Raw genomic sequence first — 21,622 nt, 5'->3', positions numbered from 1 at the left:
GTTGGCAACTTTGCCAATTTGCTCCTGGCTTTTGAAAAATAACAAGTTCTTGAATAAGATTCCGCATGCTCTTAATTTTAGGCCAAATGCAATCGAGGTGGAACAACTGTAACAAGCAAAAAAGGAAATTAGAACAGCAAACGGTTTTGCCGAAGTCCAAGATGAGCCGAGTTTTTGACAGGTTTGTGGTTACTAGGCTTAATGAGTTATTTTGTCATTAAGGTCAATTCTCTCTCAACTTCCCAACATTACTGCCACCCTCAAATTATGGAAGGATTGTTACAACATGTCGAGTTGCCTAAATTGAAACAGTGTCGCAGGAAAATGTTGTCAGTTTATTGGACCAAAATTGATTAACCAATTACCATGCTCTGAGGCTTATCTTTCTTCTGATATCCACCCGAATTTAACGTGCAGAGTTCCCAGAAAATGGAGTTGCAGGTAGATAAGATAGTGAAGAAGGCGCCTGGTATGCTTTCCTTTATCGGTCAGAGCGTTGAGTACAGGAATTGGGAGGTCATGTTGCGGCTGTACAGGACAAGGGTTAGGCCAATGTTGGAATATTGCGAGCAATTCTGGTCTCCTTCCTATCGGAAAGATGTTGTGAAACTTGAAAGGGTTCAGAAAAGATTTGCAAGGATGTTGCCAGAGTTGGGGCTGTTTTCCCTGGAGCATCAGAGGCTGAGGGGTGACCTTATAGATTATGATGGCCATGAATAGCATAAATAGACAAGATCTTTTCCCTGAGGTGTGTGAGGGGAAAGATATAAAAGAGACCTAAGGAGCAACTTTTTCACACAGAGAGTGATACATGTATGGAATGAGCTGCCAGAGGAAGTGGTGGAGACTGGTACGATTGCAACATTTAAAAGGCATTTGGAGGGTTTATGAATAGGAAAAGTTTTGAGGGATAAGGGCCGGGTGCTGGCAAGTGGGACTAAACTGGGTTGGGATATCCGGTCGGCATGGACGGGTTGGACCAAAGGGTCTGTTTCTGTGCTGTACATCTCTATGACACTATGAACAACTCGCCAAATAGGAGATATCTCAGAATTCACTGGCAGCCTTTACCCTTCCATTGGTTACAGCCCCTTGTGCACCTGGATAGGCATTGTTAGTCGAGACCTGACCTACATGGTTCCTGACATTTGTCCTGTGCATGTAGACAGGGGAAGGAAAATAAAAGCAATCCTTTTTGTGGTCAGGGTTTTGATGGTGTTCGATGGTGGGATGCAGATGTCGGACTTGGTCCTTCCCCTTGACCAGCAGTGACGGCCACAACACCAGACCATTCAGTCTGTTTGGTAAAAAGATCCGTATTCTTCACATTGCTAGTGTAAGTTCCACTTACTTTTCTCTGATATTTCACACTTATTGTTCACCTCCCACCTCCCACTATGGTTCTTGCTCTACTACATTCACCTACTGCCTGTTCCATCTTGCCCACTGACCCTCACCTACCCAACCAGTCACTACTATCTGCCATACCTTTTTCCTGTTCATTTGCTTGGGTCACCTCCCAAACTGTGCCAGTGATCTCCTGTAATACATGCTTCTGTTTCATTCCATGAGCAAACCAGCCTGCAACAGAGCAGATACACTCAACACAGATGGCACACTGCCCCATCATTTGCCTTCTTAGCCCTTGTGTGATTAACATCTGACTCTGATCACCATGAATGGGAACTGAACTGGAATTGGAGCTGCTGTTAATTTAGGAATCCCTGAGCCAAGACCATCCCCCTTGACATGACTAAGGATCAGCAGTAGTATGAGCCTAGTATCTCTGGCTTAAGGCCAAAATGGCAACACAACACAATGCAAGACAGAGATTTTGTGAGCATTCAGGTAGGTTTTCAATGAATGAGTGCTATGAGAACAATTGGAGAGTCTAAATATGCAGACTAGTCCAATCCATGAGTGTGTGTTGTTAAGTGGACCTTTGTTGCAGTGTAACAATGATTTTGTCTGAGGTGCAGTACTGAAATGCAGGAGCATCAGTGGGTGGATTGGAGATGTACCACGTGGGTATTTAGAGGCTGGTACATCAGATGCTAATGACTGTGAATTTGGGATGCATGCCCATGCAGTGTACCTGGAGATCATTCGGAGCAAGCAATAAGTTGAATCTAACAATGCTCCCTCTAATTTCCTCACTGAGATTTCCTGACATAAAGATTGTCTGTTATGTTTGCTAAGATGGGAGGGTGAACATTAATGAGATGTTTTGGGCTGTTAACAAGGCACTTCAGCTGTAATAACTGTCAATTAGAAACTCAGTACTGCTGAGCAAGAATTTCACCATGCTGCTTGTGAAAAGCATAAGGGATGGACTGAGATAATCCCGGTATTGAGATAGGCCTCACCACAGTTGTCATCCAACTCTGACACATACACCTCACATCACTCAGATCCTTACATGATGTTTCGCAGTATTTCCAAACATTAAATATAGAAGCAGGAATACTGATCATGTGGAATGGTCGGATTAGCTCCAAAAACTAATAAACTATAATAAAACAAAGAACTGCAGACGCTCAAGGTATGAAACATTAAAAAAATTGCTGGAAGAACTCAGCAGGTCTGGCAGTATCTGTGGAGAGAAAGCAGGCTTAATAATTCAAGTTCAAAAATGATGAAGGGTCACTTTATCATAATTTATTGATGAAACAGGTTGCCCTATTATCTTGGGCAAAAGTACCCTATTATCCTGTTGAGAAACAACGATATCCTTGATTACGCAATGGAACAAGATTACTAATGAAAAAGGTAATACCTCATGTTTTAGAAGTTACAATCATGTAAGAAAAATACAACAAAATTTTCAATGATTCAGTCAAACCACCCTTTCAATTCAAGAGACTGCAATTTCCAATCTGTTCGCTTTGCGATGCTAATCAACATTTCATAAAGTCAAATCCTCAAAGTGAGCAGCCTTCTGAAATGACCTCATCTTTCACTTTCTCACTTCTATGTTGGATACTCAAGATGGCAATTACCAGGAAATCTCTATATTACTCAAGAAGCACAAAGTCTAACATGATCTACCCTGAGATATTTAAAGTTCCAACAAATGTTGAAAGGGCAGAGAGGAATGCTCCAGATATTGTTTTGTAGCTGATGAAATTTTGGAGTATTAACAAAAATAGAGCAAAGTAGATCTAAGTTTTGTTCCTGTGTATTTTTTAGAGTGACAATGAGGATGTTGAGAATGATTAACAGAAATTATATTGTATAAATTATAAATTTAATTAAACTAGATTTGAGCTCAGTAGAGTAAATTAAATTCATTGGGATTTTTTGTCACACAATGATTTTGAATCAAATTCTGTGTAAATGTATTTATTTGTTTGATATTTGAGGTTAAAATAGTTAATTAAAATAATTGTGGAATTATTGACTTAAATCTGTTGAATATAAGAAATGATTCAAATAAGTTATTTCATAAAAACATTTTTGCAGCTGGTTTTCAGCTTTAATACTGATCTCATTCAGTTCATGTGCCTGTGGGGTGAATATTGAGCTTATTGCTTCATTAAAATAAAGCATTTCCTTCCCTTTATTTCCCGGATTTGGGATAGTAGCCCAGTTTGTATAATATAGGTAGAGGACTGTTGCCACTCAATTTAATGTAGCTTGCTATTATGAAAACCATGCAGGCGTGAATCATAAGTGGAGATATCATTATCAGACGAACAAAACTGAGTTGCAATGACAAGCATGAAAGATTTCTGTTCGCAACGGAATTTTGAACAAACAAAAATGGACTATAATTCATGATACAAAATGAACATCACTAAGTAGCCCTCCCAGCATCTTTGACACAACACAAATTGATGGAAAACAACAAAATAAATACTTGCATTTGTCCTTTCCTATTTCTACATGGTTTGCTTAAAGAACAGCATGAATAGCGATGTGCTGATCCTCTATTGAGTAAAGGCTTCATAACTCACTGGTTTAATCATTCACCATCTGTCAGTTCTCCACTCATGGCACCGCACAGTTCTGTTCCCCACTGTAAAAAGTGAACCTTAGACAAGTTTTGACAGATCAATTCAATTGTACAGTCAGAGCATCGTACACTATAAATGGTCCTTAGGAAGACAACAAAATGGAAAAAACTCACCAATATATAAAAGTCACACACCTGCTTGAGGCCCAACTTGACACTTAATTTGAACCCTGTTTATATAGGTGACATTTTTCTTGGCAGCTTAGGTGAAGCAGACTTTCTCCAGATCCACAATGAAGTGCGTGAAATAAATCAAAATGTGGGAGATTAAAATGCTTCAATCCCGACGCCTCCTTAATGGACAGGACCTAAAAGCCCTTCAGGAAAGTCTTGCGCAATATTCTTAACGGTCAATATATCTACTCTCCTGAAGAGGTTTGGGGAATGTCAAAAACAAAGCAAAAAGAACTCTAATTGATTTGGCAATGCAAACATGATGCGGTGTGAGGAGGGTGATGGTACTTCAGAAATACAACATCAGGCGATGTTGAGAGAATAACACACTGTACAAATTTTATACAAGCACCTAATAAGCTAACATGTCAAAAACTAAATCTGGAACATTTGACAAAATTAGAATCCCATAATTTCATTCAGGAATTCCATATCTTCAGGAAATATATGTAATTCTAATTACAGGTCTGAGTGAGAGGGCAGAAGTGTTACAGTAGCAGTGAATGACAACATCTTCAGCTTCAATATTTGAGGATTTACACACAACTCTAGCCATCTACTAAATTCTGAAGTTGCAGGCACTTTCAGAGAGGTAACAGCGACAAATATTGACAATCTGTTGCCAAACACCTCAAAAATCTGGTCCTTCACTGAAATGTCTATCATAATTAATCTCAGGAAACTCTTTCAGTTTTCTCCAATACCTTTTTGTCCTAACTTTGTCTCAATTGTATATGTTTATAATTTCTGTAATTAAAATTAAAATGGCACTGAACTTACATAAATCTCACTGTATTTTCATAAGTACAAGAGACAATAAATTTCTATTCTGTTCTATTCGGTACTGCAGACCTTTCATGCTTTCCTCTTTTCTCTGCCTCCAATTATTGAATGTCACTCCATTAATGGTTTGCACAATGAGTGAATTCCCAATTATTTTTCACACTTTTCAAATGGAAGTTTCAGTATTCAAGTGAAACCCTGGAAGAAGCAGTCTCATTTTAATAATCCATCCAAAATATAATACCTACAGTGATCCTCATTGGTAAATTAAATATGCAACTCTCCTTCCATTATCCATAATCCAGTATTTTACACAGATTTTGTTTTACATTAATCCAGCCAACAACAGAAAGGGGATTTGTGAGAAATTTGTTACCTCAGTGTAGCAATATTCCCATAACTCATGTCATACTGGTAGCTCCATGATATGTATCAACTGAATTCACAATGAAAAGCTGAACAAGTAAGTGTTCCCTTATTCAAGACTTAAAAAGGCTGATCAGTCTCTCTGGAACCAATGATTTTCTACATAATTAAGCCATTATCAGAGCAACTGACGAGAAATGTGCCGACTTGAGGAGATAACAGGGATTTTTTTGTGAATCAATATCAAAACATCTCATAATCTTGCAATTCTTTCAGTTATTGAGATGAGAGACTGAACTTAGAGATAATCTATCATTGAGATTTAATCACGATTCAATTGGTGATTCAATTTTGAAAATGAGCTATTTCAGATGCAAAATAAGTTTGATTTCGGACTATTTGACTCAATGGGGCATTTTGAAAGATGACAAATATGCAACACATTCAAGGATGGGTAGTAAACCCTGTAAATCTGACCTTTCGAAGGCAAACTGTGTTCCATGGGGCAATCATTAGCTTGCTAGAACCTTGAGTGAGTTTACTGGGACAGCAATTAACGATGCAGATTGAAGTTGAAAAAAATAATGGTAAAGTTGGGCCCCAAAGATGGGAAAATACAACCTATTTTGTACACACAGTCTTCCTAACCTCACGCTGAATTGACTGCCAAATCAATAGTTGTCTCAGTTTGGACAGTGGCATTGCATATCATTCACAGTTGATGAAACAATTTGGTCTCATTATCCTGACACTAAACCAGTTTCGATAAAACCTAGCCTCCCAATGATCAATATTTAGCATCTTAAATGTATTAGTAAGTGTAAATACTTTCTTGTGATGTTTTGTATACCCTGTAGTATATCAATGAAGTCATCCAAGCAGGAAGATCATGTACATACCATTGTAACAATTCTTTTCATTTGATTTATTTTAATATAAATAAACATGAGAGACAAAAAGAAAAAAAAACATAAAATATGGAACATTTTCTTTCTTTTCATCCACAGTTGCACATCATTTATTTAGGCACAAGAGTGTGATTCTTTCGTGAAGAAGTGAATGATAAGCTAACACTTTGAAAGAAATACACATCAAAGAAATTCTCTCAGTCAATTCAGCTGGCATGTTGAAAAAAATGCATGATCAAATCCAAAAAATCTTTCATTTCAAAATTAGGCAAACCAAGCGATTCTCTCCAATTCCTGATCTCGCACCCTAAGCTGAAAAGAGTCACATCTCAGCTGTAGAGAACAAATTCAAAGAAGAAGTTAGTCTGTATATGTGGAACAAGTGCAGAAATCGATGGAGTAAAGAGGAAACTTTTTACTTTGCAACATTGGATTTCAGAAAGCACACAACAGCTCATCTCACCTTAGTTTGGTTGTTTGTCAAATAAATCTCTTGCTATTGTATTAACGCAAAGGTCAGGCCAAATTCAAACCCAAATGTAGCCTGAGCTCACTGAACCCAGGAGGACTGCAGGAAGGCTGCTATAATTGGTCTCGGTATCCCTTGCACCAGCAAAAGGAAACATCAGCCAGTATTTCTACTCCTAATTACTATCCAGTGATAGCAGCTGGAAGTGCATTTGTGGTAAAGCGAACTGTGTTGGTGTCCACAGTCAAGCAGCTTGCAGACACTCATTGCTGAAGCTCATCTCAGATCATTTACCATTTTTTATGTAAGTACCCCAGAGAGCAAAGAACAGAGAACATGACAGCACAGTACAGGCCCTTCGGCACTCGATGTTGCATTGACCTGTGAAACCAATCTAAAGCCCGTCTAATCTACACTATTCCATTACCATCCATATGTTTATCCAATGACCATTTAAATGCCCTTGATGTTGATGAGTCCACTACTGTTGCAGGCAGGAAAAGAAAAACGCTGTCTGGGCAACAGACAAATCTCCACTGTTCACCCCTACCTTTTTCAAGGGCCATTAAGCCCAAGATTCCATACTGCACTGAGCATATTTCTAATGATTTCAGCTGAAAGTCAAAACCCTTTGGGGAATTCACTGCATTCCTGTGCTAAAAGTGTCCATTTGTATAAATCCAAAAATATTTCACTTCCGACAAGGTCAGCTTGACCAACAATGAATAATAGCTTTCATAGAGCAGAGAAATAAACAATTCTTTATGAGGATTCAGCAATGGTCAAATTGCAAGGTATAAACCATGTACAAACAAATGATATCTCCCAAGCAAATAGGCTTGCAATCTTCATAGTTTAGACTCAAGTACCCTAGCACAGTTTTGTTTCTGTTCTTGCAAGAAGAAACCAAAACAAACTTCCGTCTTTACCATGAAAGCATGAAAATTAGTCATAAATGGCATTGAACATTTTGTAGTCATCACAAAACATCCCACTTCTGACCTAATAATGGAGGAAAGGTCATTGATAAAGCATCTGAATATGGTTGGACTAAGGACACTACCCGAAGAACTTCTGTTAATGTGTCTTGGAATGGAGATACCTGAACTCCTACAATCATAGCTGTTTTCCTTTGTGCCAGGATTAACTCCAAACAATGGAAAACCTCACTCCACTACCCCAATTCCCATTGACTATAGTTTTGCCAAGGCTCCTTGATGCAACACCCAGTTATATGCAGCCTTGAAGTCAAGGGCAGTCACTCTTATCTCACGTGTGGAATTCAACTCTTTTGTCCTTTTTTGAATTAAGGCTGTAATGCGGTTAGGAGCAGAGTGGCCTTGGCAGACCCAAACCTGGCATTGGACAGCAAGTTATTGTGAAGCAATAGCATAATTGATGACACTTGCTTTACAGATGATTGCAGATTGGGGCAGTAATTGACCAGTTTGGATATATCCTGCTTTGTGTGCTCAGAACATCCCTGGGCAATTTCTAAAATGTCATCAAGACAGCAGTATTGTAGCCGTACTAGACCAGCTCTGATATTAGTGAGTTTTGAGAAGATTTGTAGTTCAGGTTGAGGTTCTGGATGTAGGTTTGCTCGCTAAGCTGGAAGGTTCATTTTCTGGAATTTTGTCATCATACTAGGTACCATCATCAACGAACCTCTGAATGAAGCACTGGTGGTATGGCCCATTTTCTATTTAGGTGTTTAGGTTTCCTTGTGTTGGTGATGTAATTTCCTGTTCTTTCTCTCAGGGACTGGTAAATGGGATCCAAGTCAATGTGTTTGTTGGTAGAATTTCAGTTGGAATGCCTTGCTTCTAGGAATTCTTGTTGGTGTCTCTATTTGGCTTGTCCTAGGATGATGTGTTGTCCCAGTCAAAGTGGTGTCTTTCCTCAACTGTATGTAAGAATATTAGTGAGAGTGGGTCATGTCTTTTTGTGGCTAGTTGATGTTCACGTATCCTGGTGGCTAATTTTCTGCCTGTTTGTCCAATGTAGTGTTTGTTACAGTTGCTGCAAGGTATTTTGTAAATGACAATAGTTTTGTTTCTTGTCTGTATGAGATCTTTCAAGTTCATTAGCTGGTGTTTTTGTGTGTTGGTTGGTTTGTGGGCTACCATGATGGCAAGGGATCTGAATAGTCTAGCAGTCATTTCTGAGATGTCTTTGATGTAGGGGAGAGTGGCTAGGGTTTCTAGACGTGTTTTGTCTGCTTATTTGGGTTTGTTGCTGAGAAATCTGCGGATTGAGTTCATTGGGTACCTGTTCTTCTTGAATACACAATGACTGCCAGACTACTCAGACTTCTTGACATCATGGTAGCCCACAAACCCACCTACTAAAACAGCAGCTAATGAATTTGAAAGGCCCAATACAGACAACAAGCAAAGCTAATGTCATTTACAAAACACTTTGCAAGAATTGTAACAAACACTACATTGGACAAACAGGCAGAAAACTAGCCACTACAATACATGAACATCAACTAGCCACAAAAAGACATTACCCACTCTCAGTAGTATCCTTACATACAGATGAGGAAGGACATCATTTTGACTGAGACAACACATCCATCTTAGGACAAGCCAAACAGAGACACGCACAAGAATTCCTAGAAGCATGGCATTCCAATTGAAACTCTATCAACAAGCACATTGACTTGGATCCCAAATACCACTCTCTGAAAGAAAGAACAGGAAATGATGTCACCACAGGAAATGACACCACCAACCCAAGGAAACCTAACCACATAAATAGAAAGCAGGCCATACTACCAGTTCTTCATCCGGAGGCTCACTGATGAGGCTATCTAGTATGGTGAGGGAACATCCAAAAATGAACCTTCCAGCTCAGTGCACAAGCTTACATCCAGATAGCTATGATATGCATATGATGGCTATCAGCTCATTATCATGCATTTCTACTTACACTGTCATCTTTTTTGTTTGGTTTGAATATTATATAGATTCAGATACAGATTCTTTTGTTTTGACTTTTGATTATTTTTGAAATTTCTAGCCTTAAGTGTTGATTAAGTAAGATTTATATTGTCTGTCCATTCCTGTAAATATCTGTTTCCCACTACCCAGATAAATGCTTTTCTTTCTTGTAATGTCTCGACATTTCAAATAACGAATTTAACATCTTGCCCTCACTGATTGGATTAAAACCCTCACAGCTTCCCGAGCACGGGAATAACCAGCCAGCACGGTTTAGGTGTAGACCATTGCATGGGTACAGCTCCATATTTCCCAATACTTGTGTCAGTTCCTAGCAAAACTGAAACCACATCTCCTACCTCCTCAGACTTGGAGCCATGCATTCATTAGACTAATTTTATTTCCTTTCTGCTAATTTGTCCACAGTTTAGGCAGTAATCCAGAGGTTACTTATTACCTTAGAGATACCCACCAGATGAAAGAACAAAGGAATGGAGCACCCACGGTCAGGCTAATTGTTCCTTCTTTTGGTCACTGTCTAACTGATACTTTCGGTCAGAATTAATTTAATCGATCATGCCTTTCACTACTGGAAGATCCCTGTATAGGTAGACATTGCTATGATTGATTTTGTTCCTCAAACCTACAATATTAAATGAATAAATAGCCATAATCCTGGAACAAGATGAGCTCTGTCAACTTGAGGATGCGCTTGGCATTGCCACCTGGGTGCAACAGACAGCAAAATCTGCCAGTGATAGGTCCATTCTCTCAAGATAGTTCTTTCCAATTTGTGCTGCATATTTATCAGTTGAAAATGGATAAAGTATTGGCATGTTTCTTACAGAGAGAAAGTGAGGACTGCAGATGCTGGAGACCAGAGTTGAAAAATGTGATGCTGGAAAAACACAGCAGGCCAGGCAGCATCCGAGGAGCAGGAGAATTGACGTTTCGGGTATAAGCCCTTCTTCAGGCATGTTTCTTACAACCAACATTTCGTAAAAACAGTCTCTTTTACAATCTGAAGATGAGGTGGCCGTAAGAGTTGACCTTGGATTTTATTGCTCAGCTTAAATCTAACACTTTATACCAGACAATAAAGTTATTTGTCCAGTTTAACCTTGCTATTAAATGAATTGCTGTTAGAAGATTCAACTGCATAGTAGACTCCTCCAGTGAATGATTACTCAAACCTTGCGGTTTTCTTGAATGTATGAGACAAGTTTCTTTCCTTTTCAGCAGGAATAATGGAACATGTATTATCTGATGTTTCAGAAGCACAAACCTGATGCTGAAATAGCACTCAAGTAGTACAGGAATGCAATTGCCTTTACAATTCTTGACATCTATCTGAATACTTAACCTTTATCAGGCCTTTTGGCCTCTGCTTGAACTGTGCGCAAGATTCAAACTGATTCTATTCAGCCCAACCTGCGTCTCACATGCAGTGAGAACAAGCAGCAACTAAGACAATGCATGAAATATTATGGTTGTGTGCGAAAAGAATTTGCAACTTTGGATCTGTAGCTGAAGTTTAGGTTGATGACTGCATTGTGTACAGAATATTATTTAATAGTTGAGGTAATGGCAATCAACCCAACAGTATATGCTATGAAAAAAAGCTTTTGGAAGGGTTCTTTAGCTTGTTGGTAGTGCCCCTTCCTCTGGACAAAGAAGCCAGTGTTTAAGTCCTAATGGATCACACTTGAACAGATTGATTCGAAAATGCAAGGAGAAAGTTTTGCATAAATTGCAGACAATTTTCAGTGAATATTGATCAATAGGATTATACAAGCATATACATATACATGTATGTAAATATGTATGCATAAATATAAGTATAACCAGGTTTTCATCAGAATTTCTGTTCCAAAATCCTTACTTTTACAGAAAAATAGTTGCTCTTTGATTTTTACTATCCAGTACACTCTGTTCAATCTCAATTTAGTAGAAGATAATTTGTTGTCAGTTAATATGATAGAGATGCAATAGTTTGTGCTCTACTTACAATTAGGTTTTAGAAAAACTCTAAGTTGGAGCATGACAATTAATTCACCAGCTAACCAAAACGCAACATTCATTTAGTGCCTTTTTACATTGCTCTCAGAAACTGAGATTATATTATTTCTAATGGTACCAACTATAACATGGAGCATGAGGCATAACAAGATGGGAAATCATACTGAGCTTCTTAACTAATAGCAATGGTAAAGGAGCAGCAGCTACTGTGGAGCGACTGTAATGAGGTCACCCAGGTGGACCGCTTAGAATATGAGTTCCCTGATTGGGCTGTTAATCTAGTCCAATCGAGGCTGACAAATATAAACAGGGGAGTCAGAGGTCCTATTCATTCTGACAACTGGCTATGAGGGAGCTGGATCAGAGTCAAGGACTGCCGATGTGTAAATAAATGGTGACTGGGTGATGGGATACCGGTCTCTGGGGAAGTATTTCTCCATGCAAGTTGAATATGACTGAATGTATCCTACCAATGATGTGCATTTTACAATCCATGTTAATAATGACTTTTAGGGAGGGTTATCATTCACAATGAACAGGCTTTTACAGATGATAGACCTAATGTTTTATTTACTTCAGGATGTTGCGCCTCAATCTTCATAGTGTATCGGGACATAATTTATGCCACATTACCCCAAAGTTAAAAACTGAAATTCTACACACAAACATCAGTTTCTTGCTCCATTTTTCCCTTTTTAAAAAATTTCTAGCTACAGGTAACCTGAAATTAGCCTGTTTGTACAGGACCCCATTTATTAATGACATTGGGATCATGGGATATGTTATCACTTCTGTATATTAAAGACTTATCAAAGTGTTACCATGGGAGGGTTCTCAGTAACAGATTCAATGAATGCTTTTACATCTAATATTTTAAAGAATAAAACAAGAAGAACTCGGGTTACACAATGTTTTCAATAAATCCCATTAAATTCAACAGAGTTCCTGGATTGAAGGAGAGAACAAGAAGAAAAAATAAGACCCAACCTGCAAAACTTGGTTTCTCCTCTTCTGCCCGCCCCAGGCTCTCCAATGTCCGGGTCACCTGACTTCCAAAGTCATCTTCTCGACTGCGTGCTTCAGGGCGAAGTTGGTTTTCTTCTTCTTCGCAGTCATAATCATCCAAAATGGGCGTCTCTCGGATTGGCATTCCAACCACAGAATTGTGGGCCTGTATCCGAGAGTTACGAAAGCTGTCCCTGGCCTGTGGTCCCAGCAGCACAGATGGGATGTAATGAATTTCATGGGTGGCCTCTGTGCTGGCACTCTTCTGGGGGACTCGCCTCCGTTTGCACCATCTCCGCCGCGCATACAGTACCATGGTGAAGATTAAGATGAGCAGCAGCAGAGCAATCAGACCTCCCTGTGGAGTAAAGAAGACGTGAAGAAATATGACTTTTTATTGGTTTCAATTTGAATCTTTCCCTCCTCCTCCCTGCTGCCACCTACACTCAGCTGACACACTGGGGTTGATCTTGACTTTGCGCGATAGTTTGAAACAGATGATCACGAGGAGGCAGCTTGTTTGCTTTACAACCAAGAGAATCACAGAATTCCCATAGCGCAGATCAAAGCTACTCAGCTCACTGAGTTTGCACTGACTGTCAAAAATCATCCCACTCTATCTCCATAACTCAGCATTTCTCATGGCTATCCCACCGAGCCTGCACATCCCTGCACACTGTGGGCAATTTAGCATGGCCAATTCACGTAACCTGTGCATCTTTAGATTGTGGGAGGAAACTGGAGCACCTGGAGGAAACCCATGCAGACATGGGGAAAATAAGCAAACTCCACACAATTGCCCAAGGCTGGAATTGAACCTATTCCTTGGTCACCACGGCCATCATAAAAACTGAAAATATGCAAAGTGAATTCTGAGCCCATCAGTAATTTGTTTCCCACTATTACTCATCATCCTGTTCGCTCTGCCCATATAAGACAGCATGTGGGAAAAGGCAGTGGCACGTTTTGCCCTCCTTACCATTTCTCTCTATCTCCTTTCCAAACTGTAAAGTAATAGTGTATACCTATCACACACTGGTCTGCCCTGTTGCTTAAAATTGTCCTTATGGCTCGCAGATAGTCCACAAAGTTAAAAAAAACGAATTTACAAGCATATTGTGATCTTCAGGTCAGATAATTAACTCACTTAATTCTCATATTTTAAGGTTTCAGTTATAAACATTTCTTTAAAAACAGTGAATATGCGCAGGAAGTTGGTATATATAGACACTAATAACTGAATACTTCATGAAAGCTACCTTCAGTTTCTATACAGCTGAGATACTTCAAATGTAAATATGTTGACTGAATACAGCCAATCAAAGACTCATGTAGATTGCGATGTTGTATTGATATTCTTATGTTTTTCTCTCTCAATATTTGGTAGAATTCCTAACAGGTTTTGGAGGCTTTACCTTCTCCCCCAGGTCAGTAACTATGTTTGGTGGTAAACACATAAACTGAACAATGCCTGTCAGGATAAACACATTAAATTGGTGTATTGACTCATCGCTACATGAAATGGCCTCTCTATTTTAACAATTATTAGCATAAATTCTGTAATGTTCTTTTCATGTTCACATTATCTCTTCTTTGGAAGTACTTGGAGATTCAATGCAATTTCCTCTATATATAATAGCAGACATACAAGCTACAAATATTGTGCATTCTGGGGTGAAAGAGGAGGATGATTGCTTATCCATTTGTCCCTTCTTCCATCCACCCCTCAAAAGAATAAAAAGCCCAGTGCTAAACAGTTCAACACTACCTCCTCTGTGGGTCTTTTTACTGAGTTCCAAAATAAACATTTTGCCAATTTTCTTTCTTACAGATAACTGCTATATGTGTATTTGTAGAATAAGCCTCATTCTTTAATTGAACAGCAAAGGATTATAGAAACATAATAGTAGATTTGTACAGTCCTTCAAATCTTTTCTTGACAGCTATGAATAGTCTTCTGTTTATAAAAGGATTGCACACAGGGTATTGCAGTTCAAAGTGATTGCAAAGAAAAGCAACAAAGAGATACACTCTTCAATGCAGTTCACTATTTAGGGAGATATTCTAGCCAGCATCCTTTTCATCTAATTATCTGTATCTCAGGCAGTACTGAGGTTATTTTTATTTACTCATAAAATACATAATTGCTTCCCCAGATCTGGAAGCATTAAAACATCACCCTTAGTGTTTTTTTTGTTCTTTTGGCAATTAACCAATTTTCCCCAGAGTGGAGTATGAAACCATGTAGCTTCATTCTCCTGACCAACTTTAATCATACAGCAAAGCTAAGATCAATAGTTCAGAGGACTAAATGAATGCAATATGGCAGCAGTAATTACAATTCCCGTTCCTCCTGGCCTGGTTTCATTCATTTCTTCACTGTCAATTAATTGACAGCATTACCAAAAAGGGATCATACAACATTATCAATGTCTGCTCAGTTTAGTGCTGAAAAGAATAATGTTAGCATGTTTAGATTTACTGGCTGCAAAACCAGGGAAATGGTTCGGTAAACTAACAGTTTAATATCCAGTCCTGTGGCAGGCCATCGCATTTGGCACGTAACAGATCATGACACTAAATTTTCTAAATATCATTGTGACACAATTTTGCTCCCTTGGCAATTTTTTCTCATACTTTTTTTTGTGGTGTTAGCTTGTTGATAAGGTGTAATTCTGTAAATCTTTGACGGTAACATGCTGGGTAACCATGGGGAAAAACCATAGCAGAGGCAGATAGTCCTGTCAGCTGACACAAATGCTGTCCATAGGTGCCTGATACCTATTAGGAGCAGCAACTTTTGCTGATAATTTCCTTCTGAACCCAGAATTGTAAAGTTAATAGAAAGCATTATTTTATGTCACCATTTACCCTTTGAACTGAATTCAATCCATGAACATACGTATGAATTATAGAGTCATAGAGACGTACAGCACGGAAACAGATCCTTTGGTCCAACCCATCCTTGCCGACCAGATATCCCAACCCAATCCAGTCCCACCTGTCAGCACCCAGTCCATATCCCTCCAAACCCTTCCTATTCATATACCCATCCAAATGCCTCTTAAATGTTGCAATTGTACCAGCCTCCACCACACCCTCTGGCAGCTCATTCCATACACGTACCACCCTCTGCGTGAAAAAGCTGCCCCTTAGGTCTCTTTTATATCTTTCCCCTCTCACCCTAAACCTATGCCCTCTAGTTCTGGACTCCCCCAGCCTAAGGAAAATACTTTGCCTCTTTATCCCATCCATGCCCCTCATGATTTTATAAACCTCTATAAGCTCACCCCTCAACCTCTGATACTCCAAGGAAATCAGCTGCAGCCTATTCAACCTCTCCTTGTCACTCAAATTTTCCAATCCTGGCAACACCTTTGTAAATCTTTTCTAAACCGATTCAAGTTTCACAATATCTTTCCGATAGGAAGGAGACCAGAATTGCACACAATACTCAAAAAGTGACCTCACCAATGGCCTGCACAGCCACAACATGACTAAGTAGGTCATTTGGCCATGCTAACCTACTCTGCCATTCAATAAGATGTGTTTGCTTTCCAACTTCCACATTCCTATTATACCCCAAAACCCGATTGCTTTGCTGACCAAGATGCTTCAATATTCCAGAAGTTTCTGATTCAGCCATTCTTCCTGGCTAGATTAGAGTGGTGCTGGAAAAGCACAGCAATTCAGGCAGCATCTGGGAGTAGGAAAATCGACGTTTCAGGCAAAAGCCCTTGATCCATCCTGGATTCCAGCACCACTCTAATCTAGACTCTGTTTTCCAACATCCGCAGTCCTCACTTTTGCCCATTCTTTTTGGTTCCGAGTTCTGGATTCCGACCATCCTCTGGGATGAAAGAACTTCCCCTCAACTCTGTTCTTAAACTTTTGCTTCTCACCTTAAATCCACACTGTCTGGTTATTGGCTTCTCTGCTATTGGGGAAAAAAATGCCCTCCTACCCATACTGTCCATGCCCCTCATAGTCTTCCCCACCTCTACTGGGTTCCAGTGAACCTTCAGTGCTCCAAAATAAATGATCTATCTAATCTTTCCTCATAACACAAACCATCCAGCCCATGCAGCATTCTGGTTAATTTATCCTGTACCTTCTCTCATGAAATCACATTCTTCTTGTAAGGTGTTGACTAGAACTGCATGCAGTACTTCAGTTGTGGCCCTACCTGGATCTTGTACAGTTCCAGCATTATCTCCTTGCCCTCGTGTTCTATTCCCCATCTAATCATGACAAGTATCCCATTCATCTTCATTATCCCCTTATGCACAAGCCCTTCAGGGATCTGTGGATATGCGTGCCAAAGTCCCTCTGATATTCAATACTTTCCAGGGTCCTTATATTCACGATAATATTGTATACCTTGTTAACCCTCTCCAAATACTCCTTTCTCACACATTTCCAGGTTGATTTCCAATTATCACCAATCTAACCAATCTGTTATTTTCCTCCTTTAGATTACAGCTATCCTCCTCACTACTTATGCTGAAATAGTTTTCATGTCATCTTGAACTTCTCAATCATAGCACCTATATTAAATCCAAATCATTAATGTACCACTACAAACAGCAAAGGTCCCAGCAACCCCCTCCACCCACCACCCCCCCCCCCCCCCACCCCCACCACCACCCCCTCCCCCACCCCCACCACCGTCTGAAAGAAACTTCCAGTCACATAGACATCCTTCTCCCATCTCTTTCCTGCCACCAGGCCAATTTTGGATCCAACACAAGACTTAGCCTTGGACTCTTGCTTCCTTGATCAGTATTCCATGGGAGACTTTATGGAAAGTCTTGCAAAAGTTCAGGAGAATCCAACCCTACTCATTGCCATGATCTTGTTACGGGAGTTCAGGAGAGTGAATGCCCACTCACTGGCATGATGGATCGGGATACTTACCTTGGATGGCAGGACTCAGATATGAGGAGAGGTTGAATCAGTTTGGTTTGTATTTGCTGCATTTAGAAGAATGGTAGAAAGGATGGGGAGCACGGTTATTTCATAGAAACCTCTCAAATTCAAACAGGACTATGCAGGGTAGATGCAGGGACAATATTCCAATAATTGGCCAGGGGTTACAATCTAAGTATTGACCATTTCTCTTTTCTGTATTTCACAGCATATAAGATATGGTCTTGCCAAAACCTTATGTAAAACTGGACAATTTAAGTTCTGTTTCTCTCAAAATACATCCATCTGCTTTTCGCTGATCAGTTGTATCACAAGCATCAGCTGAATACATGTTCTTTTTATTTTATTCAAAATGAAAGGAACACTAAAGAACTGAGTTTGATACTATCATGATCAGAGTTCATTTTCACCTTGTGCCTTTAAACCCGGCTGCATCTTGCTGCCATTTCCTTCTCCAGTTCCTTTACACACAAGCTCATACATGAAGAAAATGTATACGAGTATTGAAACTGAGTCTATCTATCCTAAGGTGCTTCAAGCATAGTAGGTCAATCCAGTTTCAATCCTCAATGTTTGTGAGAGAATATTTTTAGCAGAATCCATTGGATAATGACCTGGAGCAGTAACTTTGACTATGTTTCATTTTGTCCCACAGAGAAATGGAGGTCAACTATCGTAACTCCAAAGCCAAACAGGATCTCTAACTAATAGAGATATGACTATGAATTAAAACTTTGAGCTCCAATATTTGTTTTTGCCGCAGCAAATCACTGACTTGTAGAGTCATAGAAATGTGCAGCACAGAAACAGACCCATCAGTCCAACTTGCCCATGCCGATCAGATATCCTAACCTAACCTAATTCTTATTTGTCAGCATTTGGCCCATATCCCTCTAAACCCTTCCTATTCATGTACCCACCCAGATGCCATTTAAATGTTGTATTTGTATCAGCCTCCACCACTTCCTCTGCTCATTCTATATATGCATCTCCTCTGCATGAAACAATTGCCCCTTTTTTATCTTTCATCTCTCACCCTGAACCAATGCCCTCTAATTCTGGAATCCCCTACCCCAGAGAAAAGACATTGTCTGCTTATCCCATCCATGTCCCTTATGAGTTTATAAACCTCTATTAAGTTACCCCTCAGCCTCCGAAACTCCAGGGAAAACAGCCCCAGCTTATTCAGCCTCTCCCTATAGCTCAAATCCTCCAACCCTGGCAACATCCTTGTAAATCTTTTCCGAATCCTTTCAAGTTTCACAACATCCTTCTGATAGAAACTCATGAAACATATCACTGGGGAATCAATTTTATTATTCAAAGCTTGCTTGTTTCTCTTTAGATGATTCTCCGCATAACCCATCAATTTTTTTTTCTCCCTCTCCTCTATGTTTTTCTGACCTTGATTTACTTGTTTGCTCTTTCTGTGGTTACTGACTTTCACTTTTATTGAATTAAATGTTTTACATTTTCCTTTCACTCATGTTGACATTGACACAAGGATGGTAATCAATAGCATGTATGGGGCTCCAATAGGGTCATTACAAAAGAATTTGTTGAGTAATTTCTTAAAGGATAAGATCAGAAATTGGCATAGTGCTTTGGAAAGCCAAAATAAACAAAATACCTGGGGGTCAAAGTTTCTCTGGGTGATATCGCAAAACAGGCTCCATCAAATCAATGCCCATTATACCCAAATACCTGATGTTTGGGTGCATTGCAGTTAAATAAAATCAATATCAGCAGCTGACAATAATGGGCAGGCTATCTGATACTGTTCATGTTGTGCTCCTTTGGGATTGCAGTACCTCATATCCAGTAAAGATGAATTTATTGTCAATTACTGTCAGAGGTTTGCATTTCACAGCCTCATTCTATTTCATGTCTTTACAGTTTATGATAAAAGGAGTTAAATTGTTTTTCTTCAGTATCTGGCTGACGTATGGCAAGATTCGAAAAAGGGCTTATGCCCGAAACGTCGATTCTCTTGCTCCATGGATGCTGCCTGATCTGCTGCGCTTTTACAGCAACACATTTTTCAGCTCTGATCTCCAGCATTTTCAGTCCTCACTTTCTCCTAGTATGGCAAGATTCACCTACCCTTGTAAAATAGATCAAACATGCACCTAATTTTCAAGAACTGAAAACAAAAGAGAGTTGACTAGTCTTTGTCATAGAATTATATTTCTGCATGATGTTCAGCAATTGGAACTGAACCACATCCAAAATGCATTTCATGTTAAATGAAGAATACCATTAGCTACTAATCTCTCTCCCTCACATGGAGAACATTTCTTTCAGGTCTGTGTATAGTCCCATTCAAAGCAAGGACAGAAATTACTGAAACCATCAATTGGATTTCAGGGGAATTTTTTTATTCACTTGTGGGACATGGGCACCACTGAATGGTCCAGTATTTATTGCCCATCCCTAGTTGAGAAGGTGATAGTGAGATGCCTTCATGAACTACTGCTGTCCACTTATTGTACTTGACCGACAATGCTGTTGAGAGGGAACTCCAGGATTTTGCAGCAGCGACAGTGAAGAAATGGCAATTCATGTCCAAGTCAGAATGGTGCATGGCTTGGAGAGGAACATGCAGGACATGACATTAACATATATCTGTTACCCTTGTCCGTCAAAATGGAAGTGGCCTTGGGTTTAGGTGGTGCTTTCTATGGATCTTTGGTGATTTTTTTGCATTATGCCTTGTAGATAGTACACACTGCTGTTATTGATCAGTGCTGGTGGAGTGAGGAGGTGCTTGTGAGTGTGGTGCCAATCAAGTGGGCTGATTTGCCTTGGATGATGTCAAGCTTCTTGAGTATTTTTGCAGCAGTACCCACCCATGCAAGTGGGGAATATTCTTTCGCACTCTTGACCTGGGTCTTGTAGATGATGGACAGATTTTGGGGAATCAGGAGGTCAGTTACTCACTACAGTATTCCTAATATCTGAGCAACTCTTATCGTCATTGTATTATGTAGTGAGTCCAGTTGAGTTCCTGGTAAATGGTAACCCTAAGGATGTTGATAGCAGAGGATTCAGTGATGGTAACATTGAATATCAAGGAACAGTGGTTAAATTGCTTCTTAATCGAGATGGACATTGACTGGCATTTATGTTGTGCAAATGTTACTTGCTACTTATCAACCCAAGCCTGGATATTGTCCACATCTTGTTGCATTTTGAACATGGACTGCTTCAGTATCTGAGGAGTTTGGGTGGTATTGTGCAATCATGATCAGTGAACATCCTCATTTCTGACCTTATGATGGAAGGAAGGACATTGATGAAGCAGCTGAAGATGGTTGAGCTGAGGACACTACTCTAACAAACTCCTGCAAATACATCCAGGAGCTGAGATGACTGATTTCCAATTATCACAACCATCTTCCTATGACTCCAACCAGTGAAGAGATTGCCCCAATACCTATTGATTCCAGTTTTGCTAGGGACCTTTCATGCCAAGGGTTGGCACTTTCTGGAATTCATCTCTTTTGTCCATGTTTGAACCAAGGCTGTAATGACGTCAGGAGCTGAGTGGCCCTGGGCATCACTGAGGAGTTAGTTCTGAGGAGGTGCTGATTGATAGCACTGTGGACGATACCATACATCTCTTTATTAATGATCAAGAGTAGACTGGTGATGCGGTAGCTGGTCAGATTGGATGCATCCTACTTTTTGTGTACAGCACATACCCGAGTAATTTTCCACACTGTCAGGTAGATACCAGTTTTCTGTTGTGGAACAGCTTGGCTAGAGGAGCAGCAAGTTATACTTAGAATTTCTCAAAAATATTCAACAAAGAAGGCAACATTAAACACTCAATCAAAACAAATCTCTGTGTCCATCCTCAATGGAACACAAGAACAACAAGTCATTCACTCTCTTCCCCTGATTTTTCAAGTGATGGTTGACCTATATCTTCGCTCTATCCTTAAAACTTCAAAACTCATACCTTCAAATCAAAAATCAGCATTTTACACAGTTGTTTGCATAT

At 39.6% G+C, this 21,622-nt stretch overlaps 1 protein-coding gene across 5 annotated transcripts in view; it reads right to left on the bottom strand.

Moving 5' to 3' along the window:
• The window catches only part of LOC132825811 (astrotactin-2-like), a 1,607,744-nt gene that overhangs the window by 1,214,500 nt on the left and 371,622 nt on the right, over nucleotides 1-21,622 (bottom strand). For 3 of the 5 annotated variants that reach the window (XM_060841306.1, XM_060841305.1, XM_060841303.1), the window contains exon 3: nucleotides 12,670-13,045. In XM_060841306.1, the coding sequence (XP_060697289.1) occupies nucleotides 12,670-13,045 (376 nt within the window). The remainder of the gene's footprint in view (nucleotides 1-12,669; nucleotides 13,046-21,622) is intronic. The other 2 variants (XM_060841301.1, XM_060841304.1) reach the window with 1 other exon arrangement.

This window comes from Hemiscyllium ocellatum, chromosome 21 (genome assembly GCF_020745735.1).
Source record: "Hemiscyllium ocellatum isolate sHemOce1 chromosome 21, sHemOce1.pat.X.cur, whole genome shotgun sequence".
Classification (NCBI taxonomy): Eukaryota; Metazoa; Chordata; class Chondrichthyes; order Orectolobiformes; family Hemiscylliidae; genus Hemiscyllium; species Hemiscyllium ocellatum.
The sequence above is the reverse complement of the archived record's forward strand: the minus strand, read 5'-3'. Positions and strand labels throughout refer to the sequence as shown.